General features: G+C 44.7%; 2 protein-coding genes across 5 annotated transcripts in view; one reads left to right on the top strand and one right to left on the bottom strand.

Moving 5' to 3' along the window:
* Positions 1–2,190: 2,190 nt before the first annotated feature.
* Positions 2,191–14,526, top strand: PHOSPHO1 (phosphoethanolamine/phosphocholine phosphatase 1). Of its 3 annotated transcripts, XM_090044691.1 has the most exons (4): positions 2,191–2,325; positions 5,406–5,508; positions 9,938–10,057; positions 11,757–14,526. In XM_090044691.1, exons 3-4 carry the CDS (start codon positions 10,013–10,015, stop codon positions 12,516–12,518), a joined length of 807 nt encoding a protein of 268 aa, XP_089900817.1. In that variant the 5' UTR covers positions 2,191–2,325; positions 5,406–5,508; positions 9,938–10,012; the 3' UTR covers positions 12,519–14,526. The 3 variants fall into 3 exon arrangements, with proteins under 3 accessions (XP_089900817.1, XP_089900818.1, XP_089900819.1); XM_090044692.1 differs by lacking the exons at positions 5,406–5,508; positions 9,938–10,057; XM_090044693.1 differs by lacking the exons at positions 2,191–2,325; positions 9,938–10,057.
* A 2,034-nt stretch (positions 14,527–16,560) lies between these two features.
* Positions 16,561–22,422, bottom strand: part of ABI3 (ABI family member 3) — a 38,779-nt gene continuing 32,917 nt past the window's right edge. For both annotated transcript variants that reach the window (XM_090044690.1, XM_090044689.1), the window contains exons 6-8: positions 21,156–21,346; positions 19,593–19,721; positions 16,561–18,916 (exon numbers count right to left, since the gene is read on the bottom strand). In XM_090044690.1, coding sequence (XP_089900816.1) covers positions 18,750–18,916; positions 19,593–19,721; positions 21,156–21,346 — 487 coding nt within the window. In that variant the 3' untranslated portion in view covers positions 16,561–18,749. The remainder of the gene's footprint in view (positions 18,917–19,592; positions 19,722–21,155; positions 21,347–22,422) is intronic.

Raw genomic sequence — 22,422 nt, 5'->3', positions numbered from 1 at the left:
AGGGTTTGGTGTACTTTACATTTCAAGAAACAGTAAATTGTAGTGGACTCTCTTTAGTCTGCTAGAGAGAGATTGTGGAGGAACTTTGTTGCTGGCAAAATCAATTCAGTTAGTTTCACTGGTGAAAATGCAATAACTCCTGGTGTGGCCAGGCTTCTATCAGTGTTTTAAGTTCTGCATCAGTTGAACCCCCTTACCAATCAACTTAATCAAGAAGGTACCCTAAACACCAACAGTCTGTCCACACAAAAGTTCCCAATGTTGATTCTGTCCATGGAACTTGGACTAGCCTTAACAAATATGGAAAGTTTGATGCCCAGTTTGAAAGGTTTACACAAAGTTAGTGTGTTGGAATCACACATCACACAGCCACTTTGCATAAGGTTTGCCAGCCTTAATACAGCAACTCTACCCAAGTAGCAGGGTTCATCGGGACTTATGCTGTTTTGGGGATCCTTACGAATTTTGTTTGGGCTGTTACATTCTTAAATGTTTAATTAAAAATCAGATTGCTAGAAGTAGGTCAGAGAAAGAAGTGTGTGTTTTTTATGTCATTGAGTGCTCTCACCAAGCCTTCTGTTTTTAGGCTTTGAACAAGCTTCTCTTTTATCATTGAAGTCCAGGTACAAATTACAGAGTCCTGCAAAACCAAAGATACTACTTAGGCACCGCCTAAAGAACAGTTGAGAATATTTTAGGATGTGGACAGGCTTGTTTAATGGGTCTTCAGTTGTATATGACTCATTTGGAAAAGTACCCCGTAATCCTCTGTTCTGTGGCGGAACTGAGATCTAAAGTTAGTCTTTAACACCAGGCTATTCTCTAGCTGTGGACAAATTATTTAACCAGAAAGAGTATATTTTTGTCCCTGTGGTCTCTAATTCTCCTGTGCATTTGTCAATGAGAAATGTTTTACTGTCATTTTAGAGAGAAGTTTGAACAGAAAAAGAAATCAGTTTATTCCCAAGGCAGAAATACAGTATGCCCAGTGAATCTCACTGACTTCTGCCTTTCATGTTTGGCTACCTTTGTAGGGAATGTGTGTGGTGGTTGTCCTAGTAAATAATATATGAAAAAGAAAAACGTGTAGCTCCTGTTTGTGGCTTCAAAGATGACACCAATGCCAGTATCTCATGCAGTATAGCACCAAAAGTCACATCCATGTTCTTGATAAGAAAGAGTTCATTCTTATCCAAATTGGCTCTTTTTTCCCCTTAGGAACACTTTTGCATCTCTGATCTAGTCTATAATGTACAAATGTACGCTGCCGCCTTTCCGTTTTCCCATCTTCCAGGCTAATAGCAAGGCTAAAGTTTCTTTTTTCTGTGCAGCCTCGGGTGATAAATATTTACTGTGTCCTTTTAACTTTTTCTGGATAGCACAGCCCAGGGGAAATGAGCAGCTTTTGGCTGGTGCAACCTATTTGGGGACGCACAAAAAAACACAGCTGGGACACAGCCATTTCAAGACTAGCATTGAGGTGCAGTGATGGATTCAAGGGCATGTGCTCAGTCCTCTCACAGTTGCTAATAAACGTACTAACCTTCCTTTTTTTTTAAAAAAAAAAACAACCTAAAGGTAGGTGAGCAGAAGGAGATGCAGCATTGGTAAGAAACAGTGAGATTTTGGAAGGGTGGTGAGCAGATTTTGTAGTGTGCTGCTTTGCAGGAGTGAAAGTGCTAGTTCTTGCATGCCAAGATGTGCTATGGTGTGTGTGTGTGTAGCTGTGTCACACTGAGTTGCACACTGTCATACATTGTATGTGTGCCTGTGAGATGCAGTGTGTGTTGCTGTCACTCATACAGTGGGGGGGGGTTACCCTCAGACACTGTATGTGTAGCTGTCACTACTGAGTAGCTAAGATGCATGCTGCCACATTCTCTGTGCGTGTGCCTGTAAGACTCGCGCTCTGTGGGGGTGGGGGGGGGAGAGTCACACTCGGACAATGTAGCTGTGTCACTGTCACACCGAGTGGCTGAGATGCACGCTTTCACACCTGTGTTTGTGTGGCTCACGCCCGTGTGTGTATCCTTTCGCACGCACACGTGGGCAGGCTCCCTGGCCCCGAGCAGCGGTCCTGGTGGGGGGGGTCTTCTCCGCTGCGGTCTCCGGTTCCCCTTGATCTGCGCCGGCGCCGCTGCCATTGGCTGCCGGGCGCTGACGTGCGGGGACTGCAGTTGTCCCGTGGAGCCGCGCCGGCTCCGCTCCCGGCTCTTTAAAGGGCCCCGGACCCGGGGCAGCCGCGGAGCCGCCGCAGGAGCCCGATGACCCCGGGCAGCCGCGGGCCCTGAGCCGGCTCGGACCGGGCGGCACCGGGCATCGCACGTGAGTCCGCGCCGCGGGCAGGCGGGGAGCCCAGGGGGAGGTGCAGGGGCATCTCGGGCCCGGCGGGCCAGGGCAGAGGGGACTGGTGCCGCAAGGGCTCCGAGGCGGAGGAAGGAGGACGGGGGGATGGAGGCGGGGGCCAGGCCAGCCCTCCGATCCCCGTAGGGGAAGCTGCCCCGCCGCCGGCGGGGTCTGGGCGCCCTCCCGGGCTGTCCGCGAGGCTGGATTCCTTTCTCGTCCCTCTTGCTACCACCAGCACCCATGGGTGCCCGTGCTTAGCTCCCCAGTGTCCCACCTGGCCACCCCGCGGGCTCCTTTCTGGCTCTGCGTCCAGCTCCTCTTTCCTTCCTGTCTCCCCATTGCCTGCTGTCCCTGGTAAGAAACTGCAGCCAAATTAAGGTCTTCCTTCAGCCTGAGGTAAGGTAAGGACCCACGGTTTACTCCCTTTTGGGCACTATAAACAGGATATTAGCAGCCGGCTGTATCAAGGGAGCGTGCAACGCAGACTTTTATGCACAAGTTTTCTTTTATCTCATCCCCTGCAGCCCTTCCCCCACCCCTTCCCCCTGCGCACACGCACCTTGTTTGTTCATCCATGGGGCTTTCTGGGTCAGGCATTTCTGTGGGACTCCCACAAACCAGCTACCATCTGGCCTGGTTTTTATAAACGTTAATAGGTATTTCAGGCTGTACCAGATCTTTGAGAGGGAGACTAGCAAAGCATAGGCTATATTTAGTGGCTATAAATTAAAATCCATGTTGGCAATTGAGACAAAATAATAATAATTTTTAAAAAGCACAACTGAGAAAGGAAGGTTATTTTGCTGTATGTGGGCAAACGCGTGTTTTTAAATAGCCTTACAGATAGCATTGCCCTTGAAGGGCAAGGAACATGCCACTAAAAATTGAACCAACTTGACATATGCCTTCATTTCCCTGGGAGGCATCTACCATGTTCTGCCAAGAAATAAGCAGCATTAGACTTGATGGTAAATCAAAAATGCTGCCATCTTCCTTGCCTCAGTATTTTTTGTTTGTTTTGTTGTTTTTTTTAAAAAAAACAAGCAAACCCAGGCCTTGATTTAATATTTTGGTGGTTTACTACGTGTGAGACATCGTAAAAATTTAACACAATTATAAGCTGAGTTGACCTAGAGCTTGCAGCAAAGCTGTTTAACCCTCCAGCACTTGTCAGACCAGTATCTGCATTTGAGGATAGGTTTTGGGGTTTGAGCTAAACTGTGTGAACCTGGGGCATGATGTTTAAGTCTTATTATAAAGGACCAAAGTACAGCTAAATGAAGTAATGTCCAAGATTTTAAAACAAGGCATCTCAAACGAGGGCATTCATTCCTTGTAGATTAAGTAAAAAGTTTTCAGAGGTGCCCCCATTTACTTTCCATTTGACAATCCATCATTTGGTGCTTTTCCAAAAATCATCTGCTCTCTTCAAAAGTGCCACACACGCTACTGCTTCTGCTATAGTTAATGGAAGCTGCTTGATATTCAGCCCTTGTGAAAATCAGACCTTTTACCGAAACTGGGATTTTCAAAAGTCCTGGAAGGACTTGAGAGCAGAAAGCCCATTGAATTTCAGTGAGACTTGTGTTCCAAGATCATGTAGGTGCTTAAAAAAAAATCTAACCCAGCTCCATGTTTACATACTTAACAGTATTTAAAATAAATAAAAGTGCTTCCTAGGCCCTGTGTTCATGACTCATACACTTAAAAGAAACAGTGCCCGCTTGAACAAAAAAATCTGGATGGTCACTTTTTGAACCTCCTATCCAACGAAGCAGCCTAGTGAGTGGAAAGATGGGGTTTTTTGCTCTGTCTGGGGACTAGTAAGTAGTCATCTTTCTTTTAATTTTGATCTTCTCTAGGCAGTATTTGAGAAAGCAGCTGGCTTAACAATAGATCAATAGCTGGTTCAGAATAAATAAGAGAAAAGTATGGCCTAACCACTAAAAGAATAGAAGAGCACTTCATAAGGCTATAAGAGTCAAAACTAGACAAGGAGAGTATGTGCATGAGAGACAGGGAAGGAGCACTGTTTGAGAGCTCCTGAGACAGGAGACTTTTAGCAGGGAACATTTAATCTCCGTCATCTCATTCAATGCTTTAGATGGACTCAAATAACCTCACTTCCCCTCCCTTGAGCAAAGTCACTTGCAAGTTGGGAAATGAGAGAAAGGTGAATGAAGTTTGATCTTCAAGGACCTGATCTCTCTGCATTTCATAAGCAGTCAGAAAATTTCTGCTGACGTTAATGGAAGCTTTTGGTTCCCAAAGGACCTACAAGCTCTGATCCTCTGTCTCCCAACATATAGGAGATACAGAGTTTTGTTTATTCTTGCAGTATATTTTTATGACGTGAAGTAACCAAAATGTGAGAAATAGATTGTACAAGAACAGCATGACTCAGAGCCCCAGGAAACAATTGCACTAAAGTTCAGTGCTCTGCATTTTTTTTTCCTTAGAAAAATGTTATATGGCCTCCTATGATTCCAAAGTTCAGCGATTCAGGACTGAAATAAAGGGCTGATCTTACAAAGACATAAGCACACGAGTAAGCCCCATTCATGCTCTGTTTCATGTGATTCCTGCTAACTTGATCCTATAAAGATTTATGCATGACAGACTTGCAACTGCTGCTTTGAATAGTTAGTCATGTGGTTAACCTGTTACAGGATTAAACCCCAAGTTAACAAAAAAAAACCCCACACGATGATACAGAATTCCTCCAGAATGTACTGTAACAGATATATAGAGATAGTCTAGATAAGAAATATTGCTGACAAACTGATTTCTGTCACTCCTTCAAGACCAGAGGAACCTGTAGAAAGGTTGGAGATTACACTCCTTTCTGCACTAAAGGAGGGGAAAAGTCAGGGTGTGAGTCTAAAGAAACCGCTGCCCTCTCCAAAAATGATCCTTCCTCTTTGGGAGACCACCCCAACCCCACCCTTCCTTCCACTGTCTTGCATTGTGAGCTTTGTCCAAATAAATTTTGTTTTAAAAACAGTATTTCATGCAATTAATAAGCAAACTTCTGTTCTATTTTCTGTTTCAACATTCAGGCTTTGAATAATGTTAGGAAGTACGGCCACTTTTATTTTATTTTGGAGGGACTACTTTTTTTACAGAAGGTGGAAGAACATCCACACAAGAAGCAGCCCTTAGGTGAGTCACCACAATGTATAAATAGCATTTCGGGAGAGCCTTTCCAAAGCTCTGTTCTTGTTAGAGCCAAAGAGTGGAACATTCTTAGGGGAAAGCTGGGAACATCTATTGAAGGCTTTTAATGGTTCTCACATATTGATCCAACGTGACATAGAGCGAGGTTCTTAGCAGGGCATTGTCCAGCAAAACAAGGGAACAAACTGGCCTAATGGTTAGAATAGAGGACAGGAAGACTAGAGACTTGGGATTCTGTTGTGTGGTCTTGAGCCAGTTAGTTATTTTTACCTCTACTTTCTTCTAACGGATAATATTCACTTGAGCTCATTGGTTAAAAATTGCAGTGCAAACACAGTCAGATACTCTTAGGTGCTCATTCCAAAAGAAAACCTTTCAATGTGCTGATCATGGCCTCGCAGACCTTCCGCATCTTTCTGTTTTTAACACTGTTGGTCTGTGTGACCAACAAGAATTAGCAGCAAGAGCCATCTGTGTAAATTCTGTTCCAACCAAAACTCTAGTTTTAAATTTCTCAGTTGTGGGAAAAGGTGGGGAGTCCAACAGTGATGGAGAAACATGTTGTCTGGTTCAAGCACACTGTAATCTGGGAAGTAATTGATAGCTGTGGACAGCACTCTTTCTGTCTCTTCCTTGTGGTTAACCCCTCCCAAAATCTGGTTGCCTAGCAAATCTAAAACCAATGGCTCACGTGCCACGTATGCCTGCTTTGTACATGTGGCATTGCTGATTCATCCAAGGAACATTACACACGCTCCTTGGTTTACTGAATAGGTAAGTTTAGGAGAGAAAGAAGTGTGTCCTGTTACACTTCATTTTTTCTCAGTGCTACTCTTCCTTCCTGGTCAGGAGCTGATTCAGCTTCTGACATGGATATTATCAAGTACCATCACAGTTCATTACTAGGTGCAATGAGTCAGTCACTCTCAAAAAATTGCGTGACTACAACCCTTCCCTCCACCCATTTCGGAAAGAGTCTGCTTTCATTAAGGAATGGATGGGCAAAGTTATCAGTACCCTGGGCTATTAAAATGATGGTATCTAATTTTAATATAGCAGATATCATCAGGCCATTTTACAAAGATGTTGAGTATTTGATGGGAAAAAATGAGGCACAGGAATGGAGGGGTGACTTGTTCAAAGTCACCCAGAAGACTGGAGGCAGGAATAGAGCCCAGGTCTTCTGATCCTTAGTCCAGTGCTCTTACCATTATACTTCCCTGCCTGTAATTCTTGCAAGGTTACACCTTATTCCTGCTTCCCTCCTCAACATCAAGAAGCTCATGCTGGATTCTGTTAAAATATGGTACTGGGCATATTTCTGAAATAGTGCTGGACAGAGACAGAAGAGGCATAGATCTTGTTGCTAGCATATGGAAGGGTCGTGTAATATACTCAGCAGCAAGTTGCCCAGTTAACTGCACAATGTTAATCCACCTTACATATTTTATAGAAATCAGCTAGGAGGTCACCCGTTTATCCCTCCCCCACATGACATCATTGCATATGATGTTCTTGGATATACCCTGCTGGGAATATGAAGTGGCAATAAATCTGGACCTCTACTTTCTCTCTCAGAGACCTTCTGTCTGTTGGGTCAGCAGGAGTGAGGTCTAGCAGTTATAGAAGAGGATATGGAAGTTATACTCTTGAGAGTTTTATTTTGGGGTCTCCCAGATTCACTATCTGACGCTGGCCCAAACCATTAGGCTCAGATTTTCAAAGATGCCTAAAAGAGTTGGTCTTGCCTCCCACTGAAGCTCAGTAGAACTGGGCATCTGATGCCTTTAAGCATTTTTTAAAATACTAGCCTAATCATACCTATGTCTCATTTGATCCTCTGTAAAATAAGGGATGACAGGTGCACACTTCCTCCGAGGTTGCATATCAAGACTGACTGATTCCCAAGTACCTATTCATCACAAAAAACAGGAGGTTTGCACATATGTACATTTTCATTGTGTAGATTTTGAAAAGAGTTGCTGAAATTCTATCATGGCCAGGAATTCCAAAGTAGTTCCATTGCACATAGTCTGTCTAGGGGGAGGTGAAGCTGGAAGATCAAGGACAAGGGGCTGGGTTTGGTTGTAGCCATGTTGGTCTAAGGACATAAATGTGCTTCTTTCATTTCTTGGAGCCTCAGAACAGCAGAGACTCACTATGCCTGAAGAAGGGTGGCTGCGCCCAAAAGCTTGCTGAGATCTTTTTTCCAACTACTCAGTTGGTTTAATAAAAGAAAGCACATCTACTCAAAGAACCTTTCCTGCCAAGGAGGAAAGGCAAAATGTTTCTCCTGAGATGGAAACAACTTTCAGTGGACCCTGTAGATAATCCTGTTGTGGGATCCAGTTGGAGAACAGAGTTCCAGACCCAATAATATTGATTTCAGATAAGGCAAAGAGTAAAAATTAAGTGATCAGATTGTTGACCTATTCATGGATTTTTTTTTCCCTATTCCATGAATAAGCCAACAGTATGTAACAGTGCATGACTCAAAGGCAGCACGGCTTTTTGAGATCCTCATGCACCAGACTTTAAATGTCTTGTCTTAGATATTTTTAACCTAATCACATCAGAGGGCCTGATCCGTTACCCTTTACTGATTTGAGCCAATGCTGAAATATTAGGCCTAGGAGGGTATTAGTCAAGTAAGTTTTTTGTTTGTTTGTTTTGGTTTTGTTTGTTTTGGTTTGGTTTTTTACCATACCAGTGTGGATTTCCCTGAGGTTTAGCGTAATTAGTAATTGTTTTCTGTTGGAACTTGTTAAGAATTAGCATACTTTCTCTGAGCTTCCACGCTAGACTTAGACCAAAAGTTATTTTCCCTTCATAAAATTCTTAGCCTTGCAAAGACTATTATGGAAACTGCAAGTAGAATTTTGTGACTGGAAAGTTGATACCAGCTTCCACATAACAGCCAAGTGTGTACAAAAGTTATTTTTAAAGGGACACTGTCAACTTTACCATTCATTCTAAAGGAATATATAATTTCCTTATCTCTGTTGCCATTAACACATCATTAAAACTAAGCCCAATTTATAAAATGCAAATGACCTTTTCATGTATCTGGTGTTTACTTGTTATGCTTGTGTCTTCCTGAACAATGAATATCATTGTGGTTGGTTTCATTTTGTTTCCTTTTACCATAGCATTGAGGTTTCCTATGCTCCAAGGCAGCAATAGGCAACCTTTTCTGGCTGTGGGCCACAATGCGTGCCCCCCCCCGCCCCCGGTCAGAGGTGGTAGGATCTGCCTTCAGCTGGTGCTTCTCCCCACAGCAGCATGGGAAGAACGCCCACAGCCAAAACTCCCCGCACAGCCCAATGCTCTCAAAGCTCCACATCTGTGGGTCAGATCCAATGGCTCTGTTGGCTGGATGCAGCCTGCAGGCCATAAGTTACCAGCCCCTGGTTCAGGGAAATAAAAAAAAACAAAAAAGTCATGTGTTTCTGGATATTATAATAGTTTATTCCTACCAACTTTTAGTTTGGAAATTTGATTTTTAGTTGACAACTTCTTTTAAATTTATACGTTAGATTTTTTCAGGTAACTTTTGTGTTCCAGGATTCTAGCAGGAACTACTTCAAAACAGCAGATTTAAACTGACCCACCCTCCCCACCTCATTGAATTGAAATAGCCAAGATAGTAATGTCTGATTTTTCCCACAAGAGTTGGCTCCAAGCTGAAATTCCTCCCGGTCTATCTGTCAGTCCCTCTGATAAACTGTTAGGAGATTTTTCCAGCCATTCAACTGGCTTCAGTGGGAGAAGCCAGTCCTCAGCACAGGAAGTTCTGCATAAGTTTTAGTTGAAGCCTGTTTTTTGGAACCCTATTTAATTAATGGCCACAAGAGGTCAGCAGAATCCAGGACAAAGCAAATTCATTTCCTTGTCCAGAATGTTATGCTTGCTTGGTTATTCCCTTACCCAGGGCTTCTTCAAACAGGGCAGTCACTTGGCGTTTCTGCTCCACAGTAGCTCTTTTAAAAAATGATTCTACTGAAAAATCAGGGCAGTTATACCAAAATAAAATCACTTTTAGTTTTTGGAATGGAGTGTCTACATGGGATTTATTCCACCATAGCTATGTTATGCTGGCTCATTTCATATAGGCAGGCCCTAAATCCTTGAAGTTGGTAAGAGACATCAGTTGTATTTAACAATCTTTCCCTGTCCATTCACCCCTTCCCACATACAGTAGTTCTTACTCTCTTGTTCTTGTTGCAGTGGGGAGTCAAATGTTTTAAGGTTTACAGCCAGGCTTAAAAAAAGTTGGTGTGTTCTCTGTGTAGCAGAAAAGAGAGGTCATTTTATTTAGAATTGGAGAAATCTGTTGCAGCTTGTAACACAGTACCCATAGGTGACAGTGGAGAAGCTAAGTGATCGTTAACCAAATTACCCTTGTGGTTTACAGCAATGAGACCAACTCAAAGGGAGCCTTAAACGGTAACATCAGGAAAAGCGGTGTTTGGCGAGTGATGTGCTAAAAATGAAAAGGTGCTTTGAGGGTGTTGGGCTGCGATGCCTGTTTAAGGTTAGTGCAATTCTCACATGTTTTGACCTTTGCACATCGATATCTCCTCTCTCTGGCTTATGAAGTGGCTGTTGTTAATAAGTGCACCTGTGTTGGTACTGTGCAGTCGTGCTGGGAATGGTAGCTGCAAAGCTGCCTCAGCTGATCTGCTTTCTGTGTATGTTCCAAGGCACTTCTACTAGCCTCTGGTGACAGAAATAGGGCCCTGATCCTACAAACCTCTCCAGACTGCCCCCTGTGTCCCTACAGAGCTTCAGTAAGGCCAATGGAAGTAAAGGGTTCTCCCTGCACTGAGGCACTTGCAGCATCAGGATGCTATTTTTCATTTGGCCCTTTAGGCACTGACAGACATGCAGCTACCCGCTCTAATTCATGGCACTTTACAGAAAGTACCATGCATTAAAACAATCCCCACCCACTCAACAGCTGTTTGCCGTTGGAGGGGGGAGGGAGGTGCTGTCTGCCTGAGTGGGGGTGGGGGGGTGGCAGTCTGCTCACCCTGCCTCCAGCTCAGGCTGAATAAACCCCCAGCCCACAGCTCCCTCCCCCTCCCTTCCTGCAGACAGCAGCAGGAGCAGGGCTGAGCTATATCAGGCCAGCCCTGATAGCACACATTGATTGACAAAAGTTACCTAAGGCACTCTAATTTGAAGTGCCTTTGTCTGTTCCCTCATTAGGTGAGGGTTAATTTGTCCTGTGATCAGCCACTTCTAAAGTGTTCTGCAGCCATGCACGTGTGTCATGGCACAGCTGTAGAGCACTTTCAGGGGGCCAGTCACGCAACAGATGTCACTTCTGTCAGTGCCCTCAAGAGAAAACACAGCTCTGGGAAATGGAGGTGCGTTTTATCCTGCCTCACATGGCATCGGTGAAAATTTTAGTTACATTAAAATAGAAGGACCAGATGTTGCACACTTGTGCCAGCCTTTTCTGAAAGTCCATAAGGGACTGCTTTTAGATAACTAAAGATGGAGATATCCACTATGGCCTAATTCCAGTTGGGTAGAGGTGTCAACAATTTGATGCCAACACAAAAATGGAAGGACTCGGGTGAATCAGACCTGGAATTTGAAGAAGGTGGATGCTGCCTGGGCAATTGAGAGCAGAATTGGACTTGCAGAATCACACCCCAGTGTAATTTTTGTGCCAAGAAGACTATAACTTAGCTTTGAAAGCCCTGGGTGAGTCTCTAGATCTGGTAAATATAGGGGGACCCCATGCAACCCATTTCAATTGTAACTAAGCACACTGACAGGGACTTTTTGGGAAGCAAGCAAACATAGGTCACCTAGGAGGCCACTTTCAGAGCAAAAATATTGCCCTACAGTTGCATTGTCTTAACTGGGTCCTCTTGTGAGCATGAGGACAGCACGTAGGTTAGTAGTGACTGTCTTGGCTGCAGTAACGTCCTAGATTAACAGAGGCAAAATTATCTCTTTACCAAAGGGATAAACTTCTTAAAGTCAGGGTTAAGATATCAGGAAGAGATTAAGTCCCTTCTACCTAGGACAGAGAGATACAGAGAGAGGCAGACACTAGTGACTTATCTAAATAGCATTACTTTGCAGAGTTGCCAGCCTCTATTATCAATCTCACTGTTGCATTTATTGTCCTTATAGCACCAGGGTGTCTGAAGTTCAAGTGCCATCCCCCACCCTGTTCTTGAGTAATTCATGTATTCTGTTCTTTCAACTCACAGGGCGTCAGCATGGCGGCCCCCAGGCCTGCAAAACACCTCCTCATCTTTGACTTCGATGAGACAATCGTCAACGAGAACAGTGATGACTCAGTCATAAGGGCTGCTCCTGGACAAGAGCTCCCAGAACACATCCGCCAAACCTTCCAGGAAGGCTTCTACAACGAGTATATGCAGCGGGTCTTCGAATACATGGGAAACCGAGGGGTCAAGATGCTGGACTTTAAGACAGTCTATGAAAACATCCCCCTATCGCCTGGGATGCTGGAGCTTTTCCAGTTCCTCTCCAAGAATCAAGACCAGTTTGAGATCATTCTCATCTCTGATGCCAACATGTTTGGCATTGAATGTGCTTTGAGAGAGGCAGGCTGCTACTCTCTGTTCCGCAAAATCTTTAGCAATCCCTCTGGCTTTGACAAGAGGGGCTACCTCACTCTGGGGCCCTATCACTCTCACAAGTGCCTCCAATGCCCAGCAAACATGTGCAAGCGCAAAATCCTCACTGAATACCTGTCTGAAAGAGCCCAGGAAGGGGTGGAGTTTGAGAAGGCTTTCTATGTTGGGGATGGGGCCAATGACTTCTGTCCCTCCATGGCCCTGACTTCAACAGATGTTGCTTTCCCACGGAAAGGCTACCCCATGCACAAGATGTATCAGGAGATGGAGAAAAAGCAACCTGGAGTCTTCCAGGCCACTGTAGTTCCTTGGTACTCAGCTGTGGAAGTTTGCCAGCATCTTCAGGAGTTTCTCAAGAAGAAACGCTGAGAAGGGCTCGTTGGTATTAAAAAAAAAGAAAAAAAAAAGAAAAAAAGGCTCTTGCTGTCCTGGAGGCAGCACCAAGGAGCAGGCAGGAAAAAGAGGGAAGCTCTCAGAAGCATCTCATTCCTCAATAGCTAAGCTGATGCCATATCTAGCTTTGCAGAGTTGGACTCAGCTTCTGGAATTCTTATCCTCCCTCTGCTTTTTTCTTTCTTTCTAAGAAGTACTTTCTCTGGGTTCCCACTTCTCCCCTCCCATGATCTTGACATGAGGTCTTCTCTATGCAGTTAGCAAATCCATGCAGAAGGACAGGCATGTTGGCAGATCAATTTATTTTTGCTTTCACGTTGAATTCACTTAAAATGATTCTATCTAAAAAAAAAAAAAAAAAAGATTCACCAACCAACTTGCTCTCACAAGGGCCAAAGTGTATGCATGCTTCCATTAGCTCCAAAATAGAGGTCACCTGACCCACAACTCTATCAAAACAGTTGGGACTGCCTACAGCATTACTCTTTTATCATCATCTTTAATGCCTCTCTCTACATGCCCCCTAGATGAAACTGAAAGCTGCTTACAGTTGGCTGAGTATTGACCCAATAATTCCGGGGGGGTCCTTGCCTCTTCAGGAGGACAGTGAAAGTCTCATCTAGTGCAGCTTATGCTGCTGATATCTCATTGTGAGCACTCTCCCCCTGGGCTTGGGTTGCCACCGGCCTACCCCAAACCCTCCATTCATTGGCCTCTGTAGGAGGAGGGCGTGGACATGGGATTTGGTTCAGGCTGTGGGGTTTGGAGAATGCTATTCATTTAAGTTTTCACTTGAAGGTTGCTCACTGGAACACATTCCTAACCAGACAAGAGCAACATGAGTTAAGCATTTAAATTGCCTCTTGAAAACCTTCCTCTTCCAGTTCCCATTCTCAAGCCTTTCCCTAGAGTAGCACAAGCTGCTCATGGAGCCCTTAGATTAAAACCCTATGCCTGCATTTTACTTTCATTTCTGGGATCACTTTCTCCTCCAGAGCCAAGTCTACCCTGATTGTCTCATGAGACATACTCTTCTATAGTTATATTAAGCACAACACCAAGTGGCCCACCTCCAAAGACTTTGAGCCAGAGCTGTTTTCCAGAGCATATGCTCCTCATCTGCATTCACTTTCCTGGTATCAGGTCACATCTAGGCTCACACTCAATCCCAGAAATGTGTTTGCTGAGCTTGCCTGAGTGCTGTCCTGCCTGAATTGCACTTCAACAGCCGTCCTTTACAGCAGTTCAGCAAAGGCGGTTTGAGATCTGCAGCTGATGAGAGATCTGTCTCCACAAGCTAAGTGCTGGTTCCTGTGGGTGTTGGAGCAGCAGTTCTGTGTCATAGACAAATCACAACATACTTGTTGTTATAGCAGGGCTGAACCAGTTTCCTGGCCTGATCCTGATCCCGAGAGGTGCTGAAACTCCCATTGATTTCAGTTGGAGGTATGGTGCTTAGTGCCCCTTTGGGGTTAGGCTGCTAGAGGATAAAAACCTCTCTCCACTTCCCATTCCAGAGTTCTGTCCCAGGCAATTGCAGTATTAATTGTCCCCTATGATTGCACTCTGCAGGGGTACCCACTCTGTTTGCTGGCCTCTTATCCTGGCTTTTCCTGGACTGATTGTAGCATTAACTGCCCCCAGTGGTGGCATCTACAGGGATGACTGCAATCTGTCTACTCCAAAGTATTTCCCTCCTGCAGTTGCTCTGCACAGTAAGAAATTAACCAAAGCAGCCCCAGCTTTTGCTCTCCCACCCTTTGTGGGTCCCCCACCTCCACCATTTGTTCTTTCTCTTCTGCTCCATCCAGTCACATGGAACTGAAAGCCATGGACATTTTAGAAACTCCGTATCGATGCTGGGTGCAACATGTTTGTCTGGAATTTCATGTGCATGTTATGGTGGACATTTAAATGACTTTTTTTTCCCTCTTGTCCCTCATTATCTTAAATATATATATACATATTTATATATATAACTATCCATATATGTGTGTGTGTATATATATGCACCAGGGAGCATACAACTATTGTGGTTTCACTTTCTCAGCTTGCACTCATGGCTGCTGAAAGCGTAGGGTTGTGGCTTGCAGATAAAACCACTTGTCCAGCCTGTGAGCCCTCCCCATGAAACCAGTGATCTTTGAATAGATGCCTGCCTTGAGGTTTTTGTGCGTGTGTGTGTGTGTGTGTGTGTTTCTCTGCAGGGACTCAGCATCTCAGCGTGTTTTCATCCAGGGATGAGCTTCCCTGTGGAGCAGCTGCTAACATGTCTCTGAGTTACAGACAATAGAGGGCAGTAAGTGATCTGGGTGTTTTGTCTAATGGGACAGCTGAGCTGGGTAAATTGATCATTACTTGCAACTGAGACTGAGAAACCTGCAATTTGTTGGTGTGAAGTGAAAAGGGAGAGGTGGAAGTGAACCACCAGGTTCTACAGATAGAAATCAGAATAAAATAGGTTTAGGAAAAGCCCCGGCAGCAAACAGTATCAACTGTGATGGGGTATACCACTGCACATTAGGCCTGTGCAAAGCAGGTAGTATTTGCTTCGGGTTCAGATTTGGCCAGTTCATTGGACAGTGATTCAATTTGGTGATTCGAAAAGCTGTCCTGAATCGATCCGGCCACTGCCAAATCAGCCAAATCTCCAAATCTGATAGGCCCCATCCTCTGCCTGCTCTCCCAGCCCAGTCAATGGCTGCCTTGCTTGGCCCTAGCTTCCAGCTCTTAAAAAAACCCCATAGCCACCAGCTGCTACCAGGCAGAGGGCAATCCCCACTACCCCCCACTGCCCTGTGCTGTATGGGGAGCTCTGCCACGAGCCCCCAGGAGCCCAGAGGCCACTGCAGCAGTCAGTGAATGGGGCCTTTTTTTTTTAAAAAGCCCCGGGAGCTGGGGCAGCCATGGGGGCACTGGGAGAGTGGGCAGGGGTCAGGGGGAGCAGAGGGAGCAGGCAGGAGATGGAAAACCAAATCTCCAAGTCGAATCAGCACCTGAAGCTTCGCACAGCCCTACTGCACACTGGTGTGCATGTTGGGATTGGAAGTCAGTGACATAGGTGTGGGTGAGCAGTCTTCATGGCTCCTGTGCTCCTGCCCCTTTGGGCTTCTCCATGAGTATGGCCTGAGGGAGGGGAGCCAGGTCCATCCATCTTACCATGATTTTACCCTTCTTACTAAATCTCAGTTGGCTCATCCCCCTGTGAAATGGGTTTACTACAGAAGTGTAATGGTGAATGGAAGGGCATAGGTGTGTGTTTGCAGTGGGACCTGTTTGCCTACATTAGGTGCTAAAGGGACAGTTTGGGATTGTAACTGCTGCCTGCATCCACTGGCTTTCCCTGTAGACTCTGACTCCGTGGGATGATGATCAATCAGAAATCTACCCCACAGCCACCCAGCTGTCATCAAGGGGGCTGAGTGCCTTATTTGACTGAGGAGAAGGAAAAGCATTATAGGTTACAGTTATAATGTAACTGGTCATCTGTAATCTGGATGGATTTTCCTGTTGTCAAATCAGCCACAGCTTGCACTTCCCTTTGTTTTTCTTTCACATCCCTAGTTTTTTGAAGCAAACATCTTGTTAATTTCTCATTTGCTTATGGACCATGGTTGCAAATAAAACAGGACCATGGGGAAGCAACTGTGTAGGGCTGTGCTTATGAGTAATGGCTTTGGCAGCAGATGAAACAGCTGGCTATTTAGAAGGCTACTTCATCTTTTGAGGTGGAGGTAATGGATGGTGCCTCTGTGTTACACTTGACTGCAATCTGAGGACCTACATGGTCCAAAATAATCATCAGTTGTATGTTTGTCCACTGTATTCTACATGATGATATTGCTCTCTACTTTCAGAAAACGGCTTATAGCTTTGTTCAGTCTTGTGGACCGCCTTTCCATTGCTGTTCTCAATCACTTGAGCCTAATTTTACTCCCATGTATGGATCAGCTGTCACTGACAACCAGAGCTAAGTAATGGACATTTAGCTGTTTTTTAATGCAGCTTGGCAGCTGGCAGGAAAGAAAAAGGGCCAACCAACTGTGCTTCACCAACCCATTTGTGAACCTAAATTGTGCCAGAGTTCACTACAGGCAGTTTAACTCCCTAGTTTCTAGGAATGTTGTTAGTGTAATTTAGTTACAGTTTAAACCTTGTGTCCCCACACATCCACAACAGGAATAGGGAAGACAAGCTTTCAAAAACTCTTTATTAAAAATGGGTACCCTTTTACCTTAACAGCAAGGGAGCAGCAGTGACAGCCATATACAGCAGAGGGCAGGGTCAGTAACATGGCTACACCCTAAGTGGATTGGCAATGACACCTGTCCTTCCTGAGCAGGTGGCCAATCTAGGTTCCCCTTTGGCCCCAGTACCATTTGAGAACAGGACAGCCACAGGCCTTTGAGAGTATATTTTCCTCACTGTTGATGCTCCCAGTAGCACTCGTCAGTACTGAGTGATCTCCTCCAATGGTCCGGGAGCTCTCATGGAGCAAAGTCCCACAATGGCTTTAAAGCATAAGCTGCAGCCAGAAAATGCATCAAGTTAGACTCTGAGACAGAGCCTTTCCATCTCCAAACCTCAAGGCAGCAGCAGTAATCCCCAGCTGCTCTTAGCAAAACAGTAGCAGCAAAAGCCTAATTTTAGCAGAAGTGGAGCCTTTTACAGATGGTGCTGTTATCACGCCAAACAGTAGCCCATACTGTGTTTTGCAGCTCCCTATCATTACACAGCGGGGGGCAGTTATACGGGTGGGCTATTTCTGTGCACTTAGGCATTGAAGCGCACACTCTGGTTTGCATAACACACTTCCCCAAAGCTTGCCAAAGTTAAAGAGTATCCACCTGCTTTACCCCCAACTGTTACGTTATCTCACAGCTGTGCCCAGGCCTGTCTATGCTTCTCATCATGTCAGGCGTGTGGATCTTGCCAGATGCATTCATTCTCACAGTAGGCCTGAGGGACAGGCATGTATCATCCTAGCTTCTAGATAGGGAGAACAGAAGTTGGCAACCTGCTCTCAGTGGTTAAAATACCTCCCACTCTTAGGCTAGGCTGTCCCATGAGGAAAGGTGTGTTTTCCAGACTTGATAAGCTCTGTTGAGCACTGAAATGTCCCACTCAATGCATTAACCCAGTAGTTTTCAAACATTTTAGACTCAAGGCACGCTGGAGAAAATGTCAGCCCTTAGTTTTCACTATTCAATTTTTGGCTACAAAAAATAGTAAAGCAATTTCTTTTGTTGCAAAGAACTTAGAAAGCTCACAGCATCAGAATATTTTTGACACTGTGGTTCCCTATTGAAAATCTCCAAGTTTATCTTGTGAATCATGTTTGCACACCTAACAGTGCTCATATTACATGATGCTCTGTGGCACACCTGAAAGGATCTCATGGCACCCCAGGGTGCTGTAGGACCTTGGTTGGGAATCATTGCATTAACTAAACCTCTGAGCCAGTTTGGATTTTTTTTCAAGGTGTTAGGATCCCACTGTTTTCCAAGAACAGGAAGAGGAGGCTTATTCAGAGGGCAGAAAACAATTCCCATTCTGCTGAGCTTTTTATGGAATAGGAGAGAGACTAAAAGCCTGGCATGAGCCTGGCAGCTACTGAAGCCATGAGGCTGAGAATCACAGAATGCCCCAGACTCTTCCCTTCATTGCTAATCTAAGGATTCCTGGTACTAAATCCTATTCAGTCAGTGGGGTGGGACACTCTTTGCAAACCTAATGGGAGGTGCCATAAGTTACACTGCACACCCAGGGGGTGAAATCAAAATACTGAGTAAATCATCACCCCGGTAAAATGTGCCCACAATAAAGGCCGATTTCCTGGTTCCACCGTAAACTATGGCAAAACTCCCATGGATTGAAGAGGGCTGAGGTTTTAGCTTTTAAGAGAAACAGCAGTGCTTTTAGGAGAGGGCATCCCTGTGCCTCCAACAGCTGTCCTAAGGTATGAACTACCTTCCAACTGTAGCTTCTCTGTGACCCAGCTGAGGAACGAGGCTCTACCAGGATTAGGTGTCTTGATTCTTATAAATCTTTGAAATATTTCATTCTGTGGAACAAGTGATGGGCACTGAGGTTGGTCTTACTGGCAATATACCAGTTGCATAAAGATCCATTAACCCATGAGATGAGGGAGAAGGCAATAAACCTCTGCAGGTCTTGAAGCGAACCATCTTCTGCACCCCCGCTGGGCTATTCACAGAAAGGTTCCACGTAGTTGCCTGGAAAAAAGCCCTCCGCCTCACTGGTCACTCCCTCACACCAGCCATCGGAGTACCTCCGTGTAACATAAATGACGGTCCCTTCTTGGAACGAGAGCTCATTCTCCTTCTGCTGAGTGTAAGGGTAGAGTGTCACCACTGAAACAAGAGGAAGAAGCTGAAAAGGGAGGAGCAAAAGGAGAACCAGGATCACCCTGCAAATACAAAGGGGGCTTCAAATCTGGCTTTGACAGCACCTTGTCTCAAACTGACTGGTCATTCTGTGTCTTGACCGCAGTGGGTCATGGGAGAGGACCAGGGAGGAAGCAGTCCCATATGCAGCATGACGAACTCTGCAAGGGGTTCTCCTGAAAAGAAGTTGATGTAATCCCCAGCTTCCCTGAAAGGGGAAATGAGCCCTGTCATATATATGCCTTGTAGCAATAGACTGGCTCTATAAACAAATACGAGCAGCTTTACAGCACTTTGCATGCAAAGATCCCCCTTTCAGGTGGAGAAGCTGAAGTACACAGGCTAGGGGAGGAAAGCACTTCCCCAATGTCAGGGGAGGTCACTGGCTCACTGCTAGACCATATTACCTATTTGGTCCATCAGCAGATGGCCTTCTCACTGACCAGTACTCCTAGTCATTTTGGGCTTATTACTTCTTTAGTCCCTTAAAACTATCCTATGACCTAAGACATTGCATCAAGCCACGAGTTTCACAGATTCAAATGCATCAAATCAAACCAACCAGAGTTATCCACTTATGCCTTAGAACCTCTCCCCTTATGGCAGCTTGGAAACATCATGGGGCTCCAGATAAACAAAGTACCTTTTTCCAAGTAGTTGTCTGGTACCCGTGACAATTCCTCTGTATCCAGTGGTGGGGGAGGAGGAAGAGGTGCCAAATCTTCAAAGTCAGTCAAGGCTGGAGGTGGCGGTGGCTCTATGAAGTCAGGATCTGTAAAAATATCCAAAGAATCACCAGGCGATGAAGGTCCCAATGCATGAACAGATGGCAAGCATAGCCAGCTCTTGCTATTCGTACCTGGAGTGGCTAGATACTTATTTAGTGCTTGCCCTTAAAGACCTTCACTTGTGGTATTTCAGTACTGCTGAGAACTTCTTTTAACAATATTTAGGAGGAAAATATTAAGACAAGGATATTGAAATCATGAAATGCCCCTAAAATATTGTCTAACTTTTTTTTTTTTTTTTACTTTGCATAGCTCATGATTTGAAGCTGTTTTCATCATTTCTGGAGGCATAACCCCCAACTTTTTTTAAATGCCTGAGGTTGGCCATGTTGCAAATAGATGAGGAAATAGCTCATTAAGGGATGATGGATCATGGGGAAAATCTTTTTAGTGAACATTTTTTTTCCATTTCCATAAAATAACTTTGTTGTAGACACACTTCCCCTGGAGAGAACCAGCCCAAGACCTAGGCACCCTGTACATTCCAGTGGGTATTGTACAGGCAATTATCCACAGGAAAGAATTCCACCAGGTTAAGGAAGATGTCTGTGTGTGTCTCTCTCTGTCTCTTGCCAGAATCATCCTAAGGGGAAAAACTGGATCTACCCTGCACCTAGTCAGACTTTCCTTCAATGATTAATGCCTTTTTCCAAAATCAAGAAACTTTATTTGTATTTTTTTAACTACAGTTTTAAACAAATGGTATTGCAGCACCTTTTAATCATAGAATGTTATAGATATCTAAATGTCCTAACTAGTTTTACTTCCCCCCTCCCCCCACACTTTTTCCTTAATTTTCCCATCTCCATTTTACCTGTCTTCTCAGAACTTCTTTCACTTGGGGAAAAGTGATGCAGCAAAACAAGGAATGAAACTCAAAATCTGCTACTCTAACAGAACTTGGAAAAGTTTGGAAAAGTTATAGGAGCTACATGCTTCCAGTTTCATTTTTTTCCATTTTGCCAAGCTATTGCTTTTAGATACTTCCCCAAATTTGAAAAAGGTTACAGAGCAGCAGACTAAGAGAAAAACCCAAGACCTCATTCATGTTGTTGCACTCTGTAGCATATTAAAAAATAAAGCTGGGTTGGGGAGGGGACACATTAAATTTAAAAATGTAGAATTTTTCCTAAACTATTTTGTGGGGAAGAAAAAGGTTAAATGAAAATGTCTTTGGTTCTGAGCTTGCAAAAGGAAAACTGTTAAAAATTTTCATTTCTTTTTCTTTTGCAAAGCTGTTTTCCATCTTTCTACTAGCTCGACTTGGAAGTTCCATCCCAGCAGAGGACTTGGCCACTGTTCAAGGTTCCCATTATGGTTCACTGTGTGGACATCACATAAGTTGCTACCTGGTTGGAAGCATTTGATCTGGGGGAGAAACAGCATTGTATAATGGTGCAAAAAACAACAACCCATACCTGGCATAGGTAGCAGTGGTGGGAAATCAATTGGTGGCATCTCAAATGCAATGGGTGGAGGTGCAGGGATATCTGCCAGAGGAGGTGGCATTGGGTCTGTGCCCATCACGGGAGCTGGCACAGCTGTGGGCAAGGTAGGTGGCGGAGGTGGAGCTTCAGGTACCTTTGCATTGATGCTTCCAGGGAGGCTGCTGTGGGTACAAAGAGAGAGTAGTCAGGATGCTCAGAAAGCAAATGCTAGAAGTCAGGCTAAATTTTAGTCTAGCCTCTCTCTGCCACCTGGGTAAACTGAAATGCAAAGTTGTTTCCTACTCCTGCCTTCCTGGAAGTTACAGCTCTGAAACTTTCCCCCCTGGCTCTGGTGCTAGCACACAGGTGAGTACCTGCCAGCTGGGTTAGACACAGCTGCAGAGTAAGGTGTCAATTTGGGAAGGCAGGGAGATGTTTGGATTAGTTTTCTGACATTGCCATTCAACTGCTGAAGACCCTCAGCTTCTCTCTAAACTCAGTTTTCTGCCTCTGCCAGATGGAGATAAGCCCATTGTTATTAGAGGGGCCTTGAGATTCTCTGCTGAAAGGTAATATTACCTGTCAGCTTAAGTTGATGCATTTCCCCATGCAAAAAGATTATTGAATGAACTAATAAAACAGCCAACATTTTCTTCTTGGGGATTCAGAGCCCAGCCAAAGGGCATGGCCCAGGTAGGACTCTGGGAGTATGATGGGCCCAAACTACATTTCCCATGTGTCATTGCAGTGGCATTCCTGAATCAAAGTACTTAGGGTTTGTGTTTTGAGAGTGCGTCAAAAATTAAATGAGGGACGGGGGGAGAAGCCCATTTTCCTACCAGCTCTACTTGCTTTGTCCTTATCTAAATCCTTCTGAACACTGCGGGGTCAACAGGGAACACATCCAACAATCCAGTGGATGGAAACGGAGCAGAAGGGGAGAGAACCTCCAGTGGGATCCCTTAGGCAGTGGTGGTGAGTGGCACTGTACTTCTGTCACATGCATGTGCTGTAGCAGGATGGGATCTATTGACCAAAATGGTTTTCCATTGAAAAATACAGTTCAAACCCAAATGCAAGCATTTCCCATGAAACGTTTGGTATTTGCTGCACTTGTCAGTTAAAAAAGTCATAACAAAATGAATATGTTGATCTTGCTGTAGATCCTAGTTTTTATTTTGCTTCTTGCCAACAAGAAGGTTAAGTGATTTGGTTCTACTCTGTGGCTTATTGGGGTTTTGTGTCTGTACCCTCCCCT

The sequence above is a fragment of the Crocodylus siamensis genome, chromosome 4 (assembly GCF_052110815.1).
Source record: "Crocodylus siamensis isolate JL-2025a chromosome 4, ASM5211081v1, whole genome shotgun sequence".
NCBI classification, from domain to species: domain Eukaryota; kingdom Metazoa; phylum Chordata; order Crocodylia; family Crocodylidae; genus Crocodylus; species Crocodylus siamensis.
Note: the sequence above shows the minus strand (reverse complement) of the source record. Positions and strands in the feature narration are given on the sequence as shown.